The sequence below is a fragment of the Crocodylus siamensis genome, chromosome 9, assembly GCF_052110815.1.
Source record: "Crocodylus siamensis isolate JL-2025a chromosome 9, ASM5211081v1, whole genome shotgun sequence".
Taxonomy (NCBI): Eukaryota; Metazoa; Chordata; order Crocodylia; family Crocodylidae; genus Crocodylus; species Crocodylus siamensis.
This window is the reverse complement of record NC_143403.1, coordinates 14,408,760-14,432,306: the sequence shown is the minus strand read 5'-3', so window position 1 is coordinate 14,432,306 and position 23,547 is coordinate 14,408,760. Positions and strand designations below refer to the sequence as shown.

The 23,547-nt window shown below is 43.0% G+C and overlaps 1 protein-coding gene across 3 annotated transcripts in view; it reads left to right on the top strand.

Moving 5' to 3' along the window:
* Positions 1–23,547, top strand: part of LOC149857121 (uncharacterized) — a 108,423-nt gene that overhangs the window by 68,224 nt on the left and 16,652 nt on the right. For all 3 annotated transcript variants that reach the window (XR_016444198.1, XM_090062946.1, XM_090062945.1), the window contains one exon: positions 20,503–20,658. Coding sequence is in view for 2 of the 3 variants with exons in the window: in XM_090062946.1 (XP_089919072.1) it covers positions 20,503–20,658 (156 nt within the window). In the remaining variant the exon portion in view is untranslated. The remainder of the gene's footprint in view (positions 1–20,502; positions 20,659–23,547) is intronic.

Genomic DNA, 23,547 nt, shown 5'->3' with positions numbered 1-23,547 from the left:
TATAAGCTTTGTAGATTGCAAAGCAAACAAAACCCTGGCTCACATCTATCGATGTGTCTCAAGCAAGACCCAAGAAGGCATCCTTCTGCTGTACTCAGCCCTGGTGAGGCCGCAGCTGGAGTACTGCATCCAGTTCTGGGCTCTACACTTTAGGAAGGATGTGGAGAAGCTTGAGAGAGTCCAGTGAAAAGCCATGTGCATGATCAGAAGACAAGAGGACAAGTCTTACGGGGGAAGGCTGAGAGACAGGACTCTTCGGCCTGGAAAAGCGAAGGCTCAGGGGGGACTTGGTGGCAGCCTTTAAGTATATTAGTGGGGTGCACCAGGAACTGGGAGAATGTCTGTTCACCAGGGCACCGCAAGGAAAGACAAAGTCTAATGGTCACAAACTCCAGGAAGACCCTTTTAGTCTGGACATAAGAAAAAACTTCTTTACCGTCTGAGTCCCCAGAGTCTGGAATAGACTCCCTGCAGAAGTGGTGCAAGCACCTATTCTGGACACCTTTAAGACACACTTGGATGCTTATCTTGCTGGGATCATTTAACCCCAGCAGATTTTCTGCCCCTTGGGCAGGGGGCTAGACCCGATGGTTTGCCCTTCCAGCTCTAATGTCTATTAGACCACGAATATCTGTAAATGAAGAATCCTTGCATCTGTTCTGGTCCTGTGAATAAGTGAGCCATGAATTCATGGCATGATGCAGCTCTGCTGGTACTAACTAGTATACTAAGGGCCCTGTTGCACGGTCATTTTGGGCAGTTCCTGGAGCTTGTAACCCCTGGATTGTCTGCACATTAACACCTTACAGTGGTTTTAAGTGCTCACTATGCAGCTCAAAGTTATACCACTCCAGGGCAGGATTATCTCTGATTTGCACTACCCAGCTCCTGTTCCATTAAATTGTGGCTACTCCCCACAAATGTACTGCCCCAACTGAAGTCCTCCAGTATCCCAGGATCTCATATCCCTACCCATAGGCAGTGCTGCAACAATGAAGTTTGGCACCCAGGGCAAAGCCCACAGTGGCAGCCTGCCCTTGCCCCATGCACAGACCTGGGGGGGCATGTGCCTCCCCATGCTTGCCCAAGAGTGCATGCAGTGGTGGGAGCCGCCCTTCCCCCATCCCTGCACCCCCCCCACAAATGAGCTGTGTGTGGCTCCATCCCACGCCCAGCCCTAGCTAGGCAGCACCTGTTGGCACCCCTTTACTTTGGCGCCCAGGGCAGTTGCCCTGCTCGCCCCCTCACCCTCTTCCTACAGGACTGCCCATAGGCCAGGGCTAGACATCAGTCCTGTAGTAGCAACTCACAGCTACAGCTCCTTGTCTTGCCCCAGCTCACCAAGCCTGTAGCGGCAAGTCACAGCTGTGCAAGTGGGGGACAGTCGGAGAAGGTTTCTAGACTAAGGGTGTGACTGCTCCAAACTACAACCTAGCGCTAACATCAGTCAACATTTGTGCAGCTCACAGCATAAGGTGTAACAAGACCCTAACACAGTGAGTGCACCTACAGTGCTTCTGGTACCTGTGCTAGCTTATTCAGATCTAGTTCAGATATTTCCATATAGTGTTGAGAGCAGAATAGAATAGCTATAAGACCGTGCACCATAAAGTCAGATACTTAATGCGAGATCTCCTGCATTTTCAGACACGTTATATTTTGTTATATTCCTGACGGTAATTCCCATTCTGTCAGGTGTTTTTATATCCAGTAAGAGAAACAAATATAACCCCATAAAGTTTTCTAGGTTTAATCCTATATGAAGCTGTCCTTTATTATATATAAGGCTGTTCTTAAAGCATCAGAAGCATTTGGTTCATGAAGTGAGTTAAAAGAGAACCAAAAAACATAAAGCCATTTTGCATGTTTTGCTGGTCTAGGATTAGAATAAGCAATACCGTAAGCATTTGTGAACCTTGAGAGAGAGAAGAATTGCTATAGACTGCATACCCAAATGCCTGAAGTATGATTGACTGGCCTTCTTGCTTAGTTTCCAAAATCTATATTATAAAAACAGAGCTGTTTCATAATAGTATATGCTTTGTAGACTGCAAATAGGCTGTGATTTATTAGCTAATTTAGCATTCCAGTGACCTTAGCTAATTTAAGTAATAGGTATCAAAGGAGTGTGTATAATCCATGTATACATCACCATTTCTGTGTTATTATCTGCTGTGTGGAATAATTAGCAGTTAACTCTTGTTAGCCTAACCTGTCAGCAATATAAAGAAATAAAAATACTTCTGGCCAATATGTGATCTGAATTCAGGGAATTTCCTTGATTTACTGAAGTTGAACGTGAGAGAATCTTAAAAGGTTCTGAAACATGCACTATTTCAGCATTTTGATTTTAAGAGCAGTATGCTGTTTTTCAAACCAAATAGATTACTTCATACAAAGGCAGAGTCAAGCCTTCCTACCAAATTGGGCTCTGGTTGAAGACCTGCCTACTGATCATTCCTGGTCCTCATAGGCAGAAATTTAGGAAACAGGAGCACAAGAAGCTTAGTTGACACATCCAACATAAGGGAATAGAGAGAGGCAGTTGGGTCCTCAGGAACTCAGATCTAACAAAATTATAGGCTGAGAGCTGTCTTTTCCTTCCTGTTCACGCATCTCTCCCATTTGGCATATCGGGCTATCCTAAACCAGCCTGAGCCATGTGAGTTGCTCTTCCTTGTCTATGTTGTGCCAGCTAACAAAACTGAATCCTTGTAGGAAATCAGTGTATGGACCAGCTGCCTCTGCTTAGGGGAAGTTGAGAGGTCAGAGTTGGGTGCAGGGGGTGGGGAGTTAGCACCTTGGACTTGTGGGATGGTGCTGGCCAGCAGTTACACTGTAGAGATGGATAGGCTTGTAAGTGAGCAACGGTAGGCTCAACCTTATCCCTGAAAGGTCATCAGATCTTCCAAGGAAAGACTGGACAGCTAAAGGGTTTAGGGGTAAATGACTGATTAATACAGACTTCAGGAAACTTTAAATGTCAGTCCTAACTCTGTGTATACACTAACTTTAGGCCAACATTTTAAAAAATAAGACCTATGGGTAGCTGCTAAGTGGTCTGATTTTTAAAAGTGCTAACACCAAGCGCTTGCTACTGAAATGAGGGGCAGTGCAGTGCATTTGAAAAAACCAGGCCTCTTTAAAGGGGTAATGTAGGGGCCACCTGCATCAGCTCTTTAAAATACTGTCCCCATTGCTACTGTCTGATCATATTTCTGAATAACTTTGAATGATTTCTTTCTCTCTGATCCAAAGCTCTCTTTTGCTGCAGGCTTCTTTGTCTCCTACTAATATTCCATGTTGCAAGGTAATCTTTCCCTTCCCTGAGCTGGTTACCTCTGCTCCTTGCTCTGCATATGTAATGTTACTGGGAGTCATCACAAGAAAGACTCTGTTACAACTTGAATGGCTCGTTCTGAGCTAAATGCATCGTCAGCTTGAACTGGAGGGAAGCCTGTAACTGGTCGTGGTGCAGTTCTTCAACAAAGCTGTTGCATATCACAAGTAAAATGCTGTTTGCTGCTTTGTTCAGTCTGGCTGGAATCATTACACAGATGCAGTGCTGAAGCCTAGAGGGCAGCAAGGCAAACAAAACACATTAACATGCTTTAGGAACCTGCCCCCCCCCCCCCCCACCTTGCACAGTGTCAGGCACACCACAGTCCCAAGCTCTCTGTCTTCAGGTCTCCCCTTTAACCTTTCTTGTTCCCTTCTGCATTTCCTCCCTTTGTATTTACCTTCCTTTTCAATCTTGTAACATGTTGCTTATTCAGAGGAAGCCTGCCTCCTGCAGTGCTCACCTTCCAGTAGCATCAGCACAGACACACAGAACAAAATGCATGCAGGGAAAGGGCCGGGGGGGCGGGGAGGGGGAGTTACTTTCCTGAGTGCTTTGGAGTAGGTTTAAACTCAGATTCGTTCTTTGATTTCTGCTCAGAATGAAGGCATCCATGCAGATAGCGACTATGGAAATATGTGCATACTAGTATAATGTAATTATAACTGTCCTAATTCATTTGTCAAGGTGGTATAAAACATGCTAAATCACTTCTTTTCCAGTCAAGGATCTAGTTGTTTTCTTGTTTCTGTATGGGTTAACAGGTAGCGGTATGCTGATCTTGCCTTCCCTTCCCCTGCCCCCTTTGTCATTTCCTAATTTACTATTTTGGGGAAGTTTGGCCCTTTGGGTTGATGAAAGATGATAATAATCCAGGACTCTTTGATGACCCCCTCTGTAGGATGAATGCACTGAGTTTTGTGGCTTGGAGGTAGTGGTTTTCACCTTGTACAGTAGAATAAAAAAGGAAGAGAGCGGAGGATTATTTCCAGAATGGGCTAATTCACTTCTGCAATCTCATTTACATTCTGTGTTCTCCTGCATAACCAGCAGTGGGGACCAAAAGGGACAAAAATCACTCAAGAAGTTATTTCTCTCTATTACGATGTGATAAAGCAATGCTGTATAAATCAGTCTCGACTAGTTCTAACTTGAAGAGTTGTGATAGCAGTAATCACCTAAATATATTAGAAACGATCTACTTTTTTTTAAGGTTCTCTAATCCACACTGTCTGACTTTTATAAGCATTTAAATTATACAAAAACAAAGGAGGCAACCCACAAGGCATATTCAGAGAACTGCCCAAACCAACCAAACCAGTAGGAAATGTGGTCCCAATTCCCAATAATAACCACCCGCATCTGATTACAATATAGCCTTCAAACATTCAGCAAAAGCTTGAGAAAATAGATTAACTTTATATGCCTCTTCTGACTGCAATTGCGGTACTATCACACAGGGAAAGAAGTGAAGTGGTCTCTGTAACTAGGCCAAAATCTTTAATAGGTCAAAAGCAATACCGCTCACTGTCAGGAAGCATTCAGGCAGCCAATGCAGACTACAGCACCAGGGTAATATGCTTCCATGAGTGACAAGCCCGATGCAGGGCTGTTAAAGAGGTCCTGTCTCTTCATGTTAAAGACAATTTATATCAGTGGGGACCCACCTTTTTGGCAGGTGTGCCACAAATTAGCCTTGATTTCTCCCTGAGTATCACATTGATCACCTTCCTCTTCCCAAACTGCTGCTCTGCTGTCTGCTTCCTATCTGTTAGCTGCTGTGTTGCCAGATCTGCTGGGTGTCACGCATACAGGCTGCCCTTGCCTCTTGTGGCCTCTTGCCGCAGGCTGGTCAACCCTGATGTATAAGATCTTTATAAAAAAAAAAATGGCAATGAAGGGCAGGTGCATCTCATGTCTGTCGTTACACTACTGTCTCTTCCAAGATTACCATCTGTATTGTAGGGATTGAGGGCTAGCCAACAAGACATCATCCAGTCTTAGTCCAGATTAGGCACAACTAACAGGGTCAGACAAGATAGAAACATAGAGTTAGTTTCATCAGTCCACTCAAGATGCTTTCTAAATGCCCAATCATATCGGCATGCAGTGGGCTTTAATTGCCCAAAATATGATACACCTGATCTAAGTTAGTTCACTTGAGGAGATGCACTAAATATAGATTGAGATTGGGTTAACCTGGTCAAAGAAGGGGTTAACCCGATCCTGTGAACACCTGCACATGTTCACATCATAGCCCTGGGGCAGGAAAAACCCAGCTCCAAAGACTGCGCTTTTTTCCCTTCCTTCACCAACCCAGCCTGGGCTATTTTTAGCCTCCCAAACACCCTCCCCCTGGACCCATCACCCCTGCTCCCCACCATGGACCTGCCAGCCCCCTCCAGTCCCACCTGCTTCCCCTCCTCTCACAGTTACGCTGGCCTCTGTTCGCTGCTGCCAGGAGTGGTGAACAGCTGCACACGCTGTTCCCCGCAGCAGCACACTGCTTCATGAGCCAGTCCCAATCCAGGTCTAGGCAGCTTAAAGTAAGCCATGTAGACCAGGCCAGGCGAACACTTGTTCACACCATGGGGACAGACCTGACAATAATATCTAACAGTTGTCTTATTTGTGGGTGGTGAATTCTAGACCTTCTTGTTCGATGGAGATATAGTACAGAAATTGTGTTGGTGGCTCTGGTTGATGATTTTTCCTGGGCAATAGAGAAGTGCTAGGTGATCAGAGTGACTCTTTTGTTTGTCTCTGAACTCTGGGTTCAAGCAGGCTCTGTCTGGCCTGCAGCGGTGGTATTTCCAGCCTGCAGAGACTTAAAAATATCTGAAATATAAAACAAGGTATGTTGGCTCCACTTCTTCATACTTGAAGAAACTCAGATGAGCTGCAGCATATTCCTGAGTCAAACCCTGTCCAGTTGTGTTTGCTAACACTTAACTGATGTTCAGTGATATCTCCCACGTGTTCAATGAGCCAAATCCTGGTTTTGTAGAATGTCAGAGTTAATTTTGACACTAACTTTAATAGTGTCAATTTAGCTTTTTAAAAAGTGGGTTTGACACATACAGGAACTACAAATGTTCCTGCTTACAATGGATCTTGTAATAAAATTACAGTAAATTTATCTTTTTTTAATAATGACTCATCCTAAAAAAAATGATAAAGCCCTAGAGACTGGTTTCCATTGATAATTATCAACTGATATTATTTTATAGTTCATTTAGTGACATCAGTATGCTAGGAACTTGTGTGTATGTGTATATATACATGTATATGTATATGTGTGTGTATATATATAAGTTCCTAGCATATTGATATGTATGGTTGTATATATAATATGTATGTATGTTATAAGGTGTGTGTGTGTATGTATGTATGTATGCATAAAAAAGGTAAGGTCCTCTGTCTGTGTTCACCATCTGTGAGTATATACATCTCAGTATGTCATTTTAAGATCGGCAGAATGTATTTTATTCTTCAAGATGGATTTTCCATTGGAAACTCTGCAAAGAAAATGTTTCTTCTGTCCCATTGCTCAGGACTGGAGTGGCATTGGATTTTCAGTTTTTGGCAGGCTAAAAGAATGGTGTTAATGGATATTCATTTACAGCCCCATGTCATGTATGCACAGCCATAAGATGACTGTAATTTGAAATGTTTAATTTAGGACCCTAACCCATATGTCTCAATCTCATTGTCCCATCTCTCATTTTCTGCTTGTCATCAGTGCCTGTAACTCCCATATGTCTTTACTCTGTGCTCTTACAAGATTTGCAACTCCGTTGTCATACCATGTTGGTTATCCATCTCATGGGGATTCACAGGCCCTTATTCCATTTGTTTATCCAACATGTTCCTCAGTGATTCTTGATCCCTTTGGCAGTTTGAATATCCGACCAGAATTACTTTAAACATTCAATGCCATTATGAAATCAACCTGTTTTCTTTTTGTTCCAAGAAAAAGCAGAATTCTAGCCAAAAACACCTCAGGAATGGAAACTGTTTGATTTGTGCATGCAGACAATGCTGATCATCAGCAAAGTATGGCCACACTAAAGTTTGCCATTAAACTCCCCTACCATTACAGTGAGAGAAAATTATTAAATAGATAAAGGGAACTCTTGTTAAGTAAAAGATGCTATCAGTGATCAAAGCCAGGAGAAGGATTTTTCAGAGTAACACTGGCAAGCCACTAAATAGAGCTGCTGATTGTCCATGGAACAAAAGAAAATATATCAATTGGATTTTTGCCAGCTGTAGCCACTTATGAAAAGACTCTCTGAAGAGACTGCCTTTTTTTCTTCCATCTACTGTATTTGAGGGAACAAAAGAGTTATGCAAACAGTTAAAGATAATCTTATTATATGTGCTTGCTTTGGAGAACAAGGAAAAGTCTATGAAAATAGTCTAAAGGAAGTTTTTTGTTCACTTTCTCCAGTGACCCGCTGGAGAAGAGCAAAGACACAAAAGACTAATATCCTAGAGTAATGAAATGCATGGAAAAAAAGAAGGAACAGAGCAAGAAAGAAGTGCACCAAAGTTGGGAGGACATCACTTGATTTGGCAGACTCCTGGGGAATTTTGCCCAGTCTCCCGTCAAGTCGATAGATCAGCCAGTGCAGCTCCCCGGGGGAATGTTGTAGGGCAGAACATCAACCCATTAATTTTTTTCAGTACTGTTATTTCCACTGCAACTAACAATCCGTTTGCTCATTTTATGCAAGTTACAAGTAGATCTGCATGTCACTAAATTTAGAGAAAAAAGCAGCCTTGGGGCAGGTTTTAATTTAATCTGTACTGTTGGAAAACAGGAATAACTATCAGATTCCATACATCAGTGCAAATCCAGACTAATCTAACTTAATGCAGTGACCACTTAAGTAGGTGCCTAACTTCAAGCATGTGACTATTCCCATCCCTTGGTGTTGCTGGAGCATAGTCTTCTACCGGCATAAGTCTCTCGGCCAAATTCAGCTCTTAGTTAACTGGCAAATTATGTTCTTAAATGATTTCATAATCACCTTTGAAGTGTTTTTTTCTGATTCTCTTTTACAGCAAAAGAGATACTTTAAAGTCAGTTTTCCCCTCTTCTGAGGCTGCGTGGTTCTCTTGTGGTTTCCCCCTATTATGGTTTACAATTATTACTCTGATTACAGCTTGAAACCTTGAAGAACTGCTTTAAACAATGTCTGTTTTACTCAGGGCTTGGTATTTCAGAGCTCACAACTCGGGTATTCTCTGTAGATTTAAGTAAATTTCTTGCATGGTTTGCTTACTGAATACTTTTGCCCAAAAGCCAGAAAGATCTGATTCCCTTCTCTCTCTCTCTCTCTCTTCCCCCCACTTCAACATTTTTCCTCTCCGTGCTTAGTACCTGGTAGTTAAAAATATTGAAAGCTTGGAAGGAAAATAAAAGCCTTTAGTGCAGAGTAAAGGAAGAAAGACAATAGGGAGAAGAATATCTGAGAACTGATTATCCTGTTTCAACTTTCTGACAAGAGTTGCCTCTTGTTGTCCAAATAGTTTTCAGTATTCCAGATTATTTTTGTAATACATTTCAACTGGGTATTTTAACCTGACTTATTTCATCTTTAGACAACAATAAATAATACAATTCAGTTTTACAAGAGTCCCTAATTTATTTAATAGCTTCTGGTTTCACTGGTGGTGGAGCTTCACTGATTTTAAATTAAGTCTTGGAGTAAATTTAAAATTAATGAAATTTAAAGCTGTGATTTGTTTAAGGATCCAGAACATTCACTCTTTCATCTATTCATCAAGCTCTTTAATTACCTCGTATGCATGAAACCTGTATTATGTCTTATTATTGAGAGATTAATTTGATGAAAACCTCTGAGCGATACATCATTAGAGTGACTCTTGGATAATGTATAGTATCACCTTTTCTACTAATCCCAGCACAAAAGGAGAGGAGGAAGATGACAACTTCTTACCAGCTTTTCATCCCCGCTATCCCCCTTCAGAATTATCAGCTGCTTGCAGATAGTTTGGCTGTGCCGCTATTTTAATGTCTGATTCTCAAGTGTGCAGAGCTGTCTGCTACTTTCACCCCGAGCTACATGGAAGTGCAGGTTCCACTTGAAAAGTTTCTTTATTATTTTGCTTCCATTTCAGCAGTACATAGAGGCCCTACTGTGCTAGACACTACAAGCATATAGTGCAGAGTGTTTCTGCTGTGTATAGTTTAGCATCTAAAAAACCACGACAGACAAAAGGTCAGATTTCCCATTTTACCAAAGTAGACCTGAGACACAGAGGGAGCGACTTGCCCAATTCGCACAGAGTTTGCAGTAGACTGGGGAATTGAATCTTCCATCTCTTCAGCACAATTGGGCAGCGCCATGCCCTGGGCAGCTTTAAGGCATAGACAGCACTGCCTGTAGTGCTGTCGGTGGCTGCAGCTGTCATGCTGGGATGTGGGTGCCACTCGGGGCACTGGCAGGTCAGGGATCCAGGAGGTCAGGCTGAGAGTGCAGCCTAGGAAGGAGCCCAGTCTAGAAGTGGGAGATCAAACAGACAGCAGAGTTGAGGAACGAGTCAGAAGGAATTGCAAAGCAGTCTAGAGTCAGGTTGAACCCTGTTGCTCAGGCGCATCCTGTTCTGGGTCAGAGGTTAATATGGGGGAAGTGGAGGGCCACCAGCCAGCCAGCCACTGTGTGACAGGGAGTGAGTGGAGGTTAGACCCTGCTGAAGGCTTCAGGGCAGCTTTGCCCAGCTTGGGTGGCTAGTCATGGGATGGCAGACCTGGATACATGGTAATACTGCCAAGCAGAAGCCGCAGGTTTGAGGCTGTAGCCTGACAATGGTGTGGCCAGGTACCAGTTGTAACAGCTGCTAGTTGTGCACCCTCTGGCCCCCCGCCCCAAGGAGGTGACCTGGACTGCTGCCCTGGTCATGCTTCCACCTCTCCTTTAAGTTACACGACTGTTTCTTGGTGCCAGTTCGTTGCCTTTAACTTTTTTTCTGGTCATGGAACAACTTGTATGGAACAAATGCCCCAAGAACAAATGCTCTATCAGCAAACCTTTCCTTCCTCAGTTCTGCACAGGGCTTCAGTCAATGTAGTAGAGATAGTATTTGGTAAAAATTCTGCTACAATAACAAGCTGAGCCACCTTTATTGGTGGTATTTATGGTAAAGAGCCTCATAGTGCAAAAGATAGAAAAAAAGCAACGGGTTCCTATAGTATTTACTGGCAGAAAGAGCCTGCCTGCGAAGGAGGTGAAAATGGAACGTGGGCTAGTTGATAGAGCATGGAATAAAGTGGATTTTGAAGGAGGAGGAGATTTAAGGACATGCCAGTGACACGAGGATGAAAGGGCCGAAGAGGCTGTGAAGTGAGATGCAGAGTTCAGACAACCGAAGGACGGGCGACCAATAACAAAATGAAGGCAGGCGTCTGGGATGGACGCAAGTCAATAACAAGGCTCAGTGTGATGGCAGGGCAAGGAAGGTGAGTTTGGGTACAATGTAGTCTCTTCCTTACAAAACAGAAGGTCCTGGATCTTAAATGCGGAGCTGGTCATATCACTTGCCCCCAACGAGCTTTCACTGTCAGCTTCATTATCTTTTTCTGTTCCCTTCCATTTCCCCTCCTCATTCAGTGTTTCCTCGTCTTTTTTTTTTCTTTCTTTACCAACTGCTCCCTTGCTCCCAATAATTTACCCTTTCTAATCTCATCCTACTCCAGCACTCCTTGCTGGATGTATAAAATCCTCATGATAGTTAAAACTAAGAAGACATTTACTAACCATCAACTTTGATTAATTTGTGATTAAATCCTGTCCGTAGTCCTTTATATGCATTTTTCTCTCTCTTTTTAGGTCCTGATTCAAAGCTCATTACAGTCAGTGAGAGTCTTTTCATGCATATCAGTAGCATTTGAGAAGCTCTTTGCTTATAACCTCTTTGAGGTACTGGCCATGCCTTTGTATGTGATTGTACTGTATGTACCACACCAGGTACATCCTCAATCCTTGGAGCCTTTGGTTGCTCTACACAATCCAAATAGTGAACAATTTTTACTTGTCTAATGTGGGTGGTTTATTGTCCTCATGTTTGGGTTCAAGCGTAACAATCAGTGGCTCAGTGTTTAGCTAAGAGCCAGTATCAAGTGGAGTGCCCCAGGGGTTGGTCCTGGGGCTGGTTTAGTTCAACGTCTTCATCAGTGGCCTGGAAGATAGGATGGAGTGCACCCTCAGAAAGTTTGGAGATGACACCAAGCTTCAGGGGAGTAGTAGATACACTGGAGGGTAGGGCTAGGATTTAGAGAGACCTAGAATAATTGGAAGATTGGAGGATAAGGAATCTCATGAGGTTCAATAAGGACAAGTGCAAAGTCCTGCATTTAGGGCGGAACAGTCTCATGCCAATCCCATGCACCGGTACAGGCTGGGGGCGGGCTGGCTGGGCAGCAGCTCTGCAGAAAAGGACCTGCGGGTTATAATGGACAGTAATCTGGATGTGAGGTAACCTAGGTTGTGAAGAAGGCTAATGGCGTACTGGACTGCATTGGTAGGATCATTGCCAGCAGGTTGAGAGAAGTTATTCTTCCCCTCTATTTGGCACAGATGAGGCCACATCTGGATTCCTGTGTCCAGTCTCCCCCGCACCCTCCGCCTTTTACAGAAAGGATGTAGAGAAGTTGGAGAGAGTTCAGTGGAGGGCAATGAAAATGATTAGTGGGCTGAGGCACATGACGTATGAGAGGCTGAGGGACCTGGGCTTATGTAGTCTGGAAAAGGAAGACTGAGATGGGATTTAATAGAAGCCCTCAACTACCAGAAGGGTGGTTCCAAAGAGGATGGATCTGGACTGTTCTCAGTGGTGGGAGATGAGCAATAGTCTTGAGTTACAGTAAGGGAAATTTAGGTTAGATATTATGTAAAACTCTCTCACTAGGAGGGTATTAAAGCACTGGAACAGGTTACCCAGAGAGGTTGTGGAATTTCCATCCTTGGTTTTTAAGACCAAAGCCTTGGCAGGTATGACATAGTTGTGGCTAGTCCTGCTTTGAGCGTGGGGTTGGACTAGATGACCTCCTGAAAAGTCATCATTCTCTATAGGTCTATGATTTCAATAGCAAATATTCAGTAAAAAATGTAATTGGTGGCTTCAGAACTTTACCACTTTATTTCTAACTCTGTAAATCTGTACTGTAAATGTTTTATTCTGTACAGTAGCTTGTACAGTAGTTTGCATAGTGTGAAAATCAATAAATTCCCCTTTCAGCCTGTTGGATTAATAATAGGAATGTTTTATTCAAAGCTATCCAGTTGTCATAATGCTTGAGGATTTTTCACTACTGTATTGTATTAGGTTAATTACAGCACCATCAACTGAAAATGCCCATGCCTTTAGGGTCTCCAAGAGCTCCGGTGTACCAAATAAAACTTTGCAGTGTGCTTTGTTGAATCTAATGTGACAAATGTTGCATGTCCACCATAGTTACAATGCTATAAATCTCTTAAACTAAACCTTTCACCTAAAACCACCAGACACTTGCTCAAAAACTTTGTAAAATCATATGCTTATTTGCAATTCAGATTTTAAGTCTCATACTCTTTTCTTTGCCTATGCTCGTTAGATCATGAATACTTGTATGATAACAGGATCCTTGTATTTTAAGCAGGTAATAATCCCTGCTTCTATTTTTCGTCTGGAATCACAATCATCATATCACAGCAATCAGTTTCGGTGTCATGAAGCCATAATTATCTGGATGAATAATAGACGAGATGAGATGAATTCTGAACAAAATAAAGACCTTTATTAACATAAATGTCCTTCATGATTAGGAATTGGGGAAGAAATGCAAGAAATATAATTATACGTATAGAATATGCTGTATTTTAATATATACATATACCTTTATGTTGCTGAATGTTTTCATACTTTTCTCAGTTTCAGTTTAAGTAGAAGGAAAGAAATTTTAACACACCTAGCTTAGGAGGAAGGTAGGAATAGAGGATTCAAACCTGCTGAATCTCAGTCTAATCTCTGTCTGCTAAATTAAATTAGCTATACTGATTCTCATAAACTGGTATATTTGAAAGTCAGACTAGATTTGTTAATGGATATCTTTTTATAGAATTGGAAAGCAAACATTTCTAATATATTGTTCAGGTAGAGAAGAGTGCAGTAAAGTACAATTTAATATAATACACATGTTTATTGTACATGTAATTATATTGCTATATTAGACTTGTCCATGTTCTAACAAATGATGTGATGCATTTCCACAGGAGAATGTATTTTGATATATAAAGTGTGTATGGAAGTAAGGAAAATGTAATCAGTGGATACATAGAGTGGATGAATTAGTGAACAAAAGCATTGCTACATCATGAACCTTCTACTCAAGTACACGTACTCTTATATGCAGGATCATTCAAGATCAGGTCCTGACAAGAACCATGTCATCTATAGTTGGGTACTGCTTGAACAGCTAACTTTTGAGAAAGCTGGACTTCGTATTGGATAAAACATGTTCCAACAGCTTGGACAGATGTAAGATGCTTTATTCTCCTCAATAGGGTATTAACTCGGAGGTCTACTGACAATTAGATGCCAACAATTTTAACTATTTCATAGCTGATTGCTTTACAGGAACATCCAACTGCTCTGGTATTCTGGAAAGACTGAAGGTCTTTGAGTACTATTCCTCTTTCCCCTAAAATTTTCCTTTTACTTAAACTAAAATGAACTTCTTTTGTAGATATAAGCTGTGCATAAAAACAGCAACATAGCATACCTTGCAAACGAAATTATCTTTATCTGTAGATAATTATCATGCCAAATGTTTGTTTTAGGCCGTTGGCAGATATTCAGTTAAAGGTACAATGGAATCTGATGTCCAATTCTAAGGGGCCCTCTAGATATTCAGGTACAGGTGTGATAGGATCTGATGTGTGATCCACACAACCATGCCTCCTGCCATGCCATTTGCATGGCAGGAGACATGATTGTGGGATCCAGCATCAGATCCAATCACACCTTATTGCCAGTGCAGGAGGAGCCTGGGACAACGAGGGGTGGAGGAAGCTCAGCTGGGGCGGCATGTGGGACGCCGCCCTGATTGCAAGGCTCATCAGCTGTGGGGCTCACAGCCAAGGCAGCAGATGGTGCACCCTTATGGCTGGGACCCCTGGCCACACAGTCAATTAATGGTGTGATAAGAATGAGCCGCAGTTATTCCAGATTTTTTGTGGAATAACTTTGTGGGTTATTCTTTGTTTTATCATGGCATTAATTGATTGACCATGTGGCTGGGTCACAATTTAAGATGCGATTAACAGATTAATCACGCCTTAAGTGTAATGTCTGCCAGGGACCTTATTCAACTACTTTGCAATACTTTATTTAAAAATTTTCTGAAGAGTTTGTATGGTTTTTATTTTTTCCTTAGAGTCTGTTAGGCTAACTATTCTTGATATGTAGAATAAATCAGAGGTTTTCAACCGTTTTTCATTTGTGGACCCCTAAACATTTTTGAATGGATGTGCAGACCCCTTTGGAAATTTTGAATAGAAGTGTGGACCCCCTTGACTTGTAAGTGCAGGTATTCACATACTTTTGTTTGATCATAGTCATCTTTCAGGGACCCGAAATAATCTCCACGCACCACAGGTTAAAAACCACTGGATTAGGTTAAAGACATGTACTGCAGATAGTTGATTTTCAGACTGGACTGCTTTGACTTCTGTTCACTCAATATTTAGACATGCAATATCTAGTCCATGACACGGTGACTGTAAATCTTACAGCCAAATTGCCATTGGCAATATTTGCTGTTCTGAGGCTTTTTAAAGATGTTTAAAAAACCCCCAAAAAACAAACCCCACCCCTGCGCTTTAGCAGAAGCAGCAGCTATGCAGCATCTGTATAGATTGGGCACTTCAGCAAGGCTTTTTTGTGCTTCTATCTACAGCTTATTTAATCACCTGTTAGATAAAAGCGCCAAACAAGCCCCACTAAAGCGCTCGATTTATACAGAGGTTGTGTGAGCCAGTCCACCTAACACAATGCCTCTTCTGGGCACGTGCTGGGCTCAGTGTGGGAGCATGCCAAGTTTAAAGTAAAGTATCATTTTTTTTTTATTATTTAAACAACTGTAAGCAGTCTGAGTTGCAATCATTTTCTGGAAATATTCTCTCATACTTACTTAAAGCTTTCAGTTTCTGCAAACATTTGGCTGGTAAATTTACTTGCTGGAACATTTGTGTGATGCAAATGCAAGAGAGGTGCAAGCACAGTCAAAACAAATAGGGTTTTAAATTCAAATGAATGTTTTTTTTCTCAGAGTTTGCTACTTCTCATCATCAATGTTGAAAGACAAGACATTATGCTAAAGTATGGGGACTGTCCCCACTGTTACTGCCCTGACTGGAGAAAATTGACTGATGCTACAATACATATTAGTTCAGGTGTATCAGGACTTGCTTGCCATCTTTCTATACTACACCAATTACAAAACTCAGACTGTGTGTGTTGGCTTGAAGAGAACCTTCCCTGCATTTGGTTTCCTTAGTAAACGGATGATTTGCAACCCTTGTCGTGCACTAGCAGAGTAGTGTATTGTGAAAAATGGCGCTCCCATCCTTGGAATGGACCTTTGAAGCAGACAATTGAATGGCTGCATTTCTTTCACACTAGAGGAGAATGATCATCCTTGTTTAAGTCTACCTCCATCGTGGCATATGAAAAGACAGTGAGCCAGATGCAGGGGCTGAGGGGCTGCATTTGTGAATATGGTAAATCAGAAGGGAAACAAGCTCATTACAACAGAAAGCCAGGGGGGTTTTGTTTGTCTGTAAGGTAAGTTCTGCTTCATACACTATGAAAAACCCTGTCTTGGAAAAAAACCCGGTATAATTCAGCATAAAAGGGTGCATAAAGGTAGTTCAACAATAGCAGTACTAAAGGTAAAAGGCTGCTGAGACACAATGCTATAATGCTAAGTCTCCTGAATTACAGTGCAGGCCCTTTGAAGAAAGTTATAGCATCCTTTTAATAAATCATTCAGTCCTTCAATCTAACGCAAGTGATTTGCATTAGACCATCGCATATTGTAACTTATTTTATGGAAAAATATTTTGTGTGTGCATGTGTTTGGGGATGGGGAAGTATATATATGCATGTGCTCATGCACACAAAGCTATGGTTCCTGATATGCTGGGGCAATATAGTAGACCGTATGGAATACAATATATTGCCCCAGGAAATCTGGAGTACGAGCTATAAGCTCCAGTCTCTTGACAGACAGGTCTGTGAAGTTTGTTTACCATCTATAACTGCTCCTGCAAAATGAAGTTGTGCCAAGTTCCTGCAGCAATAGAATACAAAGATAACTACTTCTTTGGACCAGACACTGCTATGTGCAAAGAGACCGTAAAAATATGCAAGGATTCTTCACTTGCCTCTTTTGGCGCTCACATTGAGTTTGCTTTATGATACTTTAATATTATAATTTGTAATTTTAATGAACTTGTTTCCATGATGAAGACTCCAATACCCATAAAAAATTCAAGCGATACGATGAACTTTTTTTATTTCTGCTAAGTTGGGGAAGTATATGATGGGCTGCTTTTTAGATCAAGCTACATGGCAGTATATAGGCTTACTTTCTGATGTGCTTTTTTGACTAAAGTGTTATTCTTGTTGCTGATTAGCAGTTTCTAGAATGAAATTGTTATATAATTACAGCCTGCCATATCATGGTTACAGCTTTGAAAGGCAGAGGGATATGTTCATTTAGGAGGACTCTAGGATCAGGCCCAATGAGAATGTAAAATGTTGGGAAGACCATAAATTTCCAATTATTTGACTGACATTACAATAGATTGTTTCCATGATGCAGAAAATATAGATAATTCCAGTCTTCCTGATCATAAACTAGTGCTTTACACTATTGACCTGTTTCTTCCTTTCCCACATGGTGCCATTAAATGGCTAAATTTTTCATAGATTTCATAGACATTAGGGCTGGAAGGGACTTCGGGAGATCATCGAGTCCAGCCCCCTGCCCAAAGGGCAGGAAGTCAGCTGGGGTCATAGGATCCCAGCAAGATAAGCATCCAATTGACTCTTGAAGGTGTTCAATGTAGGCGCTTGAACCACCTCCGCTGGCAGACTGTTCCAGACCTTGGGGGCTCGGACAGGAAAGAAATTCTTCCTTATGTCCAGCCTGAAACGGTCTTGCAGGAGTTTGTGACCGTTCGACCTCGTCATCCCTTGGGGCGCTCTGGTGAACAAACGTTCCCCCAGATCCTGGTGGTCACCCCTGATAAACTTATAGGTGGCCATCAGATCACCCCTGAGCCTACGCTTTTCCAGGCTAAAGAGTCCCATGTCTCTCAGCCTGTCATCGTAAGATCTGTTTTCCTGACCTCTGATCATGCGCGTGGCTCTCCTCTGGACTCTCTCAAGCTTCTCCACATCCTTTTTGAATTGTGGAGCCCAAAACTGGACGCAGTACTCCAGCTGCGGCCTCACCAAGGCCGAGTACAAGGGGAGAATGACGTCCCGGGATTTGCTCGAGAAGCATCTATGGATGCAAGCCAGCGTTTTGGTCGCTTTACTAGCAGCAGCATTGCATTGCAGGCTCATGTTCATCTTGTGGTCAATGATGACCCCCAAGTCTTTTTCTTCTGTAGTGCTAACCAACGTAGCACTGCCGAGCCTATAAGGATGCTGCAGGTTTTTCCTCCCAAGATGGAGAACCTTGCATTTTTCGGTGTTAAACGCCATCAGGTTCTCGTCTGCCCATTTGCTGAGCTTGTCCAGGTCAGCCTGGATCACCCGCCTATCTTCTGGCGTGGTTTAACCTTTTCAACCATGAAATTCAGGCTCTCATTGACTGAATAAGCATTTATCCAGGAAGTCTCCCAAGAACTGTCCTTAAGTGAACAGATCTTTAAAAAAATCCCTTTCCAATAATGCAGTGTGCGACTGGGCTTCAGGCTTTGGAGAGTTCAGCACTCGGCTGGGAGAACATTACGCATTTCAGCTTGGTCACTGCACTATAGCTTGAGGTCTTCGCTGTCCCACAATTTGGAGTATATTAGTCCAGAGTGTGAATCTTCGAGACTGTGCTCATTAAAATGTGCATAATTAACAAAAATAAAAAAATGCATCATTGAATTTCAGAGACATGCCCTAAATTGTCCTGTTTACCTCACAGGCGTAGTATTTAAAATAGTCTCTGGCCTTGAAAGGTCTTGCAGAATTGGCTTCCTGACAAGCAAGTGGGAAACTGAAATCTTTAGCCTCTCTTCTGTGCAAATCTGAAATTCATTGCCTGTGGCGGTTCGTCGTGCTCGATCCATCTCGGCTTTTTAGAAAAGAAGGTTCAAATCTTTCTTGTTTTCTTTGGCTTACTCTGACTGACAAAGCTTTTCCCATGCGATTGTACCTTGGGACCCCTGTCTGGAAAGGCACTATACAGTATAAGCACCATTTATGTTGCATCATATTAGAATGATGACTGATTTCAAGTGCCCTGTTCTTGAAGGTTTTGGTCTAAGTCAAGTAGTAAAGACTCAAATGCTTTAACTAAACCAAACCCAAAGATTTCCCTGTCCAGCCTCGTTTGCTTATGTTACCCAGAAAAGCTGCCTGCACAGTAAAAATGAGTAGGAGTTGAAGTGCATAATTTGTGAAAATGTTACAATTGATTTGATGCTGCAACATTGAAGAGGTCATGTAATTATATTCTGAACCACAGTATGTAAATCCAGACAGTTATTCAAGAGCCTCACGTGTTTAGATTAGGGTAAAGGTGAAGCAACTTCATTAAAATTGTTTTGCCAGTTGCTTCTTTTGTTAGGGTTTCTGTGGTTGAAGCGGCAGTGCTTCACAGCTAGATTCCCTATGCTGCCTTACTCCAAGGACGAAGAACTCTGGTAAATGAAAGGAAGAGTGGCTTTTCTGAGTCGCTTAGATTTTTCTGCTAAAGGTTAACTATATTTTGTGTGCTATGAGAGGCAGCAACATGAGCTGATGCAGGGAACATGTTTGTCTCCATGGTCCCAGTTCATTTGCTTTAAGTTTCATTAAAAAGTTCATTCTAATTTCAATACAGGCAACATTTCTGTGTTTCTTCAATAAAAATAGGTCACATTTGAATAATTATCCTGCCTCACTACTAATGCTGAATTGTGCTAGGAGTTCAGCGGCAGTATTGTGGTATACGGATGCTTTGACGTAATAGCTGCTGAATACCCTTTATTAAAGAAAAGAAGTAGGTTTGTTTTGTAATGTGATGTCTGAGTTGTCAACAGCTGCTTAAAAGGGTTTCTTTTTAGCCTAAGAGAAAATTATGCTGAACTTTATACTAATCTCTTTGATTTTTTTTTAAATATGGTTCACAGGGAAGGGCTCTATTTTATCACATCTGTGTTGCTTCATAGTACAATTGTGTGCGTGTTCATGACAGTTGGGATGTGATCGATTAATGCAAGAGCCTTGACTGAAGACAGTTTTGAACACTGGAAGAATATTAATTTGACAAAACAGGTGTTGGAGTATTTTAAATGTAGGTGATGAGCCATATGGGAATTTAAATTCTTTTTTGTTATTCATTTATTACCTTTGTTGCCTGGAAGTTTTTGTTGTAATCTATTGAATTTACTTAGTAGATGCTGATAGTTGATTGCATTTTGTAACATTTGAGGCCAATTCCCCAACTGTTAATTGGCATAACCTTGATTTATATCTGGCTTTCCATTTCTAGAACAAATTTTGTATATCTGTCATATTTGTGGCAAAATGCTAACGCTTCTTACTACCTTTATCATCCCCTCTTTATTTGTGTTTATCTGTCTTCCCTTAGGTTGTGCTCTTTCTTGGGCAGGGATCATTATATGACTTCCTAGAAGGCTTGTAGCATATAAGACCATCAACAAACAATAAATAGTAGTAGTACAAGAATAGACTACATTCAAAGAGAATGACCCATTATCTGGATAAATATGTATTAGCACATCTTAATCAAGTAAACTCCCTGGTCTCTTGAAACGTGTAGTTGTCCATAAATAAGCAGTTACTTTAATCATTTCACAGGTATTCTTCATGTGTAAGAATTATGTCTCAACTTTCAATCATCCTATGGAATTTATCTCTTAAAGGGCGCTCAGCTTACGGATACTGTGAGAGAGGAGACGAGAGAGAGGGACGACCAGCATCCTGGACTTGCGCTGACACTGGAAACACCTGGAAGCGGCGTGCAGGAGACATCCTGGAACTTCCTGAGCAAGGCTCCAGATTGGTGGACAGCACACCAGGTAAGATACTTTTGGCCCAGGACAGGGGCACAGTGGTGGCAGCGTACAGCGGAGGGAGAAGGCTGAGCAGATTCCAGACAAGCAGCAGCTGGCCACCAACGCAAAGCAGCTAGCCCAGCCAAAAGGGCACGGAGCTTGAAGGAGGCCCTAACTACAGGATTTAGCAGCCTGCTGGTATCGAACCAGCAACCCATGCTGGCGGATGTACTATGGAAGATGTGGCAAGTCTCAGGTCAGAGGGAGTCTGGGTGGTGACAGATCAGGTAGAGAAACTCAAAGCTGGGACACTCTGCCTCAAGGGTTGGGTCTGCCCCAGAAGTTAGAGCTCGGCTTGGGGCAAGTCCCTGTGTGGCAGTGAGGGAAGAAGGGCTCTCGTTGGCCCCAGAGTAGTTGTTTGAGGTTCCTAACCAAGGACTGAAAGCCACTGGGCTTAGTGGGACTGAGTTAAGTGCTAAGTGGCAGGACTAGGACTTGTTAAGTCTACGGCCCAAAAGGACCCTTGTTGGGGAAGGACATGTTTTGATGGCACTGATGTAGGCCGTTAATACCCACTGATTTGTATTATAAGTTCCAAAGTAATTGATGCAAGCAGCTGGACTACTGGTTGCTTGGAGGCCAGAAGGGTCAGACTAAGAGACCCTATTTTAATGGCTGTTTAGGACAGTATGCGTATTTTGGGCCATCTGGTAGTCTCAACAATATTCATCCTCATCTGAAACAGGACGTGGTTGAGGGGGGGCGGTAAAGGGGAGGTTGGAGCCCCACAGAGAAGACAGGGCTAGGGATGTAGAAGATTATAGGCGACTGCCTCCTAAAGAATTTACAGCAGTCATGGCAGGAAAGAATTCAACACTCTAAAAAGGCACATCGAACGGCCTAATCTAGGTCCCACCCTGTTATCAGTAGGTCAGCGATCTGTGGGAAGGCATCAAAAACCATACGACACCTACAGCTGGCACAGATGCACAAAATGGATTTTCTAGACAGTTATATTCTTCCAGTAGGCTGCTACTAAAGGTTTGTTACTTTGCATTTTGTAGGACAGAAAAAAGTACTTTCCCAAAGCATTGTTCAGGATATAATCTCCCCCACCCAAAACCCACCCCCCAGACAATGCCATGCTAAGAAAGTGATGAATGGCATGAACATGAATAAGAGTGCTGATCAGTCATTAAGGACATTATCCAGTTACTACTTAACTGAAATGTACAGTCGTCTTTCGTAGCAGTTGGTCTGGTAACATATCACATCTGATACAGGTAATATATATCATAGCAGGTATTTTGCGAAATTTTGCAAGTAGTTCATATGATTCATTTTCAGATCTTGCTGGTTGGTGCATTTTTGGAGCACCTTGAAACCCAGACTACTTCAGGCAATATGCTCTGTAGCTGATCTCTTCTCTGTGAACAACAATGACAAAAGGCTCAGCGTATTACAGTCAAGACAAAATACCAGTACAAGCTGTTATGATCTGGTTTGTTAGACAAAATCATCTGTAAAAATTAATAGAACACTGAAACTAGTATTGCTGCTGTTACCAAGCTCATGAAATCCTGTTCTTTGCAATGAGCAATTGAATGCTGGCTATTTCTTTGTATTGCAGACTGCATCTCCTTTCAGACATGTGAAATAAAGAAAGGACAGCAAACCTACAAATAGCAGGTCTTGGGCACAGTGTTGATGGAAACTGTAACAGGGGGCCTACCAGGGCCAATCTCCGTGTGGCCCGTCCACCTGTTCTTGGGCTAATTGCCTGCTTTCTCACCCACCACACCTTGGTCTTAATTGATTAATTAATAGATGGAATTAAACGGGAGGCTGCCCATTTTCTGCCCCGCTGCTAGGGGGCACTATCTGCGGCTCCATTCCTCCCCTACATCGCAGCCCAAGCCTTGATGATGACATCAATGTTCTCATACGTGCCAGTCCCCCATGACGGGGCCCAGAATCCTGCTGTAGGACCCCCCCCACCCCCACAGTTCTTCCCTTCAGGCAGATTCTACCACCATTATACCAGGCCATATATTTCCCTGCCACTGGTTCCCCTTTGGGTGTGGTCCCTTCACTAGGACTTTCGGCTCACACTAGCCCTGGCCCACCTCCAGGCCAGTTGGGATCCCAGGCCCCTGGCTCTCGAGCGTCCCTCTCGGTGGGCCTCCTTGCCCTTCTGACCCTCCTGGTCCTGGCCCTGACCTGGGCCAGTCAGGGGAAGCTCTGGCAAGCCTTGAGATATGACCCATACTCTTTTCCCAGGGTCCCCCTCTCTTGGTCCTCCCCCACAGATGTGGGGAACTGGGGTTACCTCACACCACGACTGGTGCCTCAGCATCTCACAGGGGACTCTCACTCCCCTCCGGGCAGCAGGTTGTGGTGCTACTACCGGTGTTATATTCAACCCAAACTCTGCCTCCCCACATTGGAGGACTTACTGGGGCCAGGACTTAGCTCTCTCTCTCTGGCTAAGCCCCATCTCCCTTCACAGGGTTCCACACACTGCCCCCCTCACACTGGGGGCTCCAGACACTGCTCAAAATGGCCCCTTTACTCGGGGTCTTGGGGCTTCCCTCCACAGATGGGCTCAGGTAGCTGTAGCCGTGCCTGACCCCAACTCTCCTCCTCAGGGCTTGCACCCCCACAACTACCTCTGGTGTACGTGACCCACCCAAAGGTGGGGGCTAGGGGTTAAGGTGCCCCAACCCACCTTTCACGGGCCTGGCATTTCTTGGGGGCTCCCACACCACTGGGAGCCCCACCAGGCCACCCACTCCCAGCAGGGTGTAGTTTCAGGTCATGCCCAGGACCAGGAGCTTCCTTACCATCCCCTACAGCTCCTCCCTTATCTCCAGGTACAACTCAGCAGCCCTCAAGCCAGGCAATGTTGTTGCC